General features: G+C 42.2%; 1 protein-coding gene across 2 annotated transcripts in view; it reads right to left on the bottom strand.

Moving 5' to 3' along the window:
- Positions 1-1,127, bottom strand: part of Dnajb6 (DnaJ heat shock protein family (Hsp40) member B6) — a 58,399-nt gene that overhangs the window by 19,290 nt on the left and 37,982 nt on the right. For both annotated transcript variants that reach the window (XM_005367468.3, XM_026789393.1), the window contains exon 8: positions 245-315. In XM_005367468.3, the coding sequence (XP_005367525.1) occupies positions 245-315 (71 nt within the window). The remainder of the gene's footprint in view (positions 1-244; positions 316-1,127) is intronic.

Genomic DNA, 1,127 nt, shown 5'->3' with positions numbered 1-1,127 from the left:
AAAAAAATGGTCCTATTTTGTGGTCCCAACAACAAACTCAAAAGTCTATGACAAATAGGGGCTCCGATGAGCTGTTTTATAAATACTTTAGATTAGGTACAGTTATACAGAAAGTTGAGTTCGTTTGAAATCTTCAAAAAAAAAGTTCCTGTTATTCCTCAAATGGTGCTTGTTATGGTTTAACATTTCTGTTAAATGCGTGCGTTGAATTACTTGTTATCCAAGCGTAGCAGGTGCTCCTTACCATTTATTGTCAAGGACTTTAACTGCCCGTCTTCTTCAACTTCTACTCTTTCTTGACCATTCTCCACAATTCTGTAAGAAATGATTCATACAGAAACCTCTGTTCAGTTGGAATGCAGAAAGAGTTTGCTTAGTAAACTTATGGCCCTAGGCTCAGCCCTTACAAACACAAAAAAAAGCTTTTATAATATTCTAGTTTCTTTTGCCAGGCGGTGGTGGCACACACCTTTAATCCCAGCACTCGGAAGGCAGAGACAGGTGAATCTCTGTAAGTTCGAGGCCACCCTGGTTGGTCTATATAGAGGGAGTTCCAGGACAGGTTCCAAAGCTACAGAGAAACCTGTAGGGGGGGGGGGGGGGAAGCGAGGGTGTTTCAGTTCGTTTTCAAAAATCCATGTTCTTTCAAAACTAAGTTTGGACTCTATAAATACTGTAAATCCATCTGCTAACTATACCCAAGATGTCACTAACCACAAATAGTAGCGCTGGGCTGGGTGTGGCTAAGCAGCAGAGCTCCTGGACCCTGGTTCTAGCCCTACTCCATTAGGGTTTTCCTACTCGGGCAAAAACACTGCAACACTGGCAATGCCAGGGAAGCTTGTCACACAGGATCAGGGTGGCATGCCTAAAAGTCAACATTAAGCAAATAGTGGAAGCAAAAGGCTCTAAAGCTTTAGCTGATTTAGAAATTCAGCTCTGGGAGATGTGCAGAGCAAGCACATGAAACACTGTGCTACTAGACTCCAATAACTAAGAACAAATACTAAGCTTCACGTCATACATGACTATAGCCAGCCCACTGCCAGGAAGACAGACAGCAGGATTAAGGAGTTCAAGGTCATCCAGGTCTACCAAGTCTCAAAAACTGGAAAAAGAAAAAAAAA

The sequence above is a fragment of the Microtus ochrogaster genome, unplaced genomic scaffold, assembly GCF_000317375.1.
Source record: "Microtus ochrogaster isolate Prairie Vole_2 unplaced genomic scaffold, MicOch1.0 UNK18, whole genome shotgun sequence".
NCBI classification, from domain to species: domain Eukaryota; kingdom Metazoa; phylum Chordata; class Mammalia; order Rodentia; family Cricetidae; genus Microtus; species Microtus ochrogaster.
The sequence above is the reverse complement of the archived record's forward strand: the minus strand, read 5'-3'. Positions and strand labels throughout refer to the sequence as shown.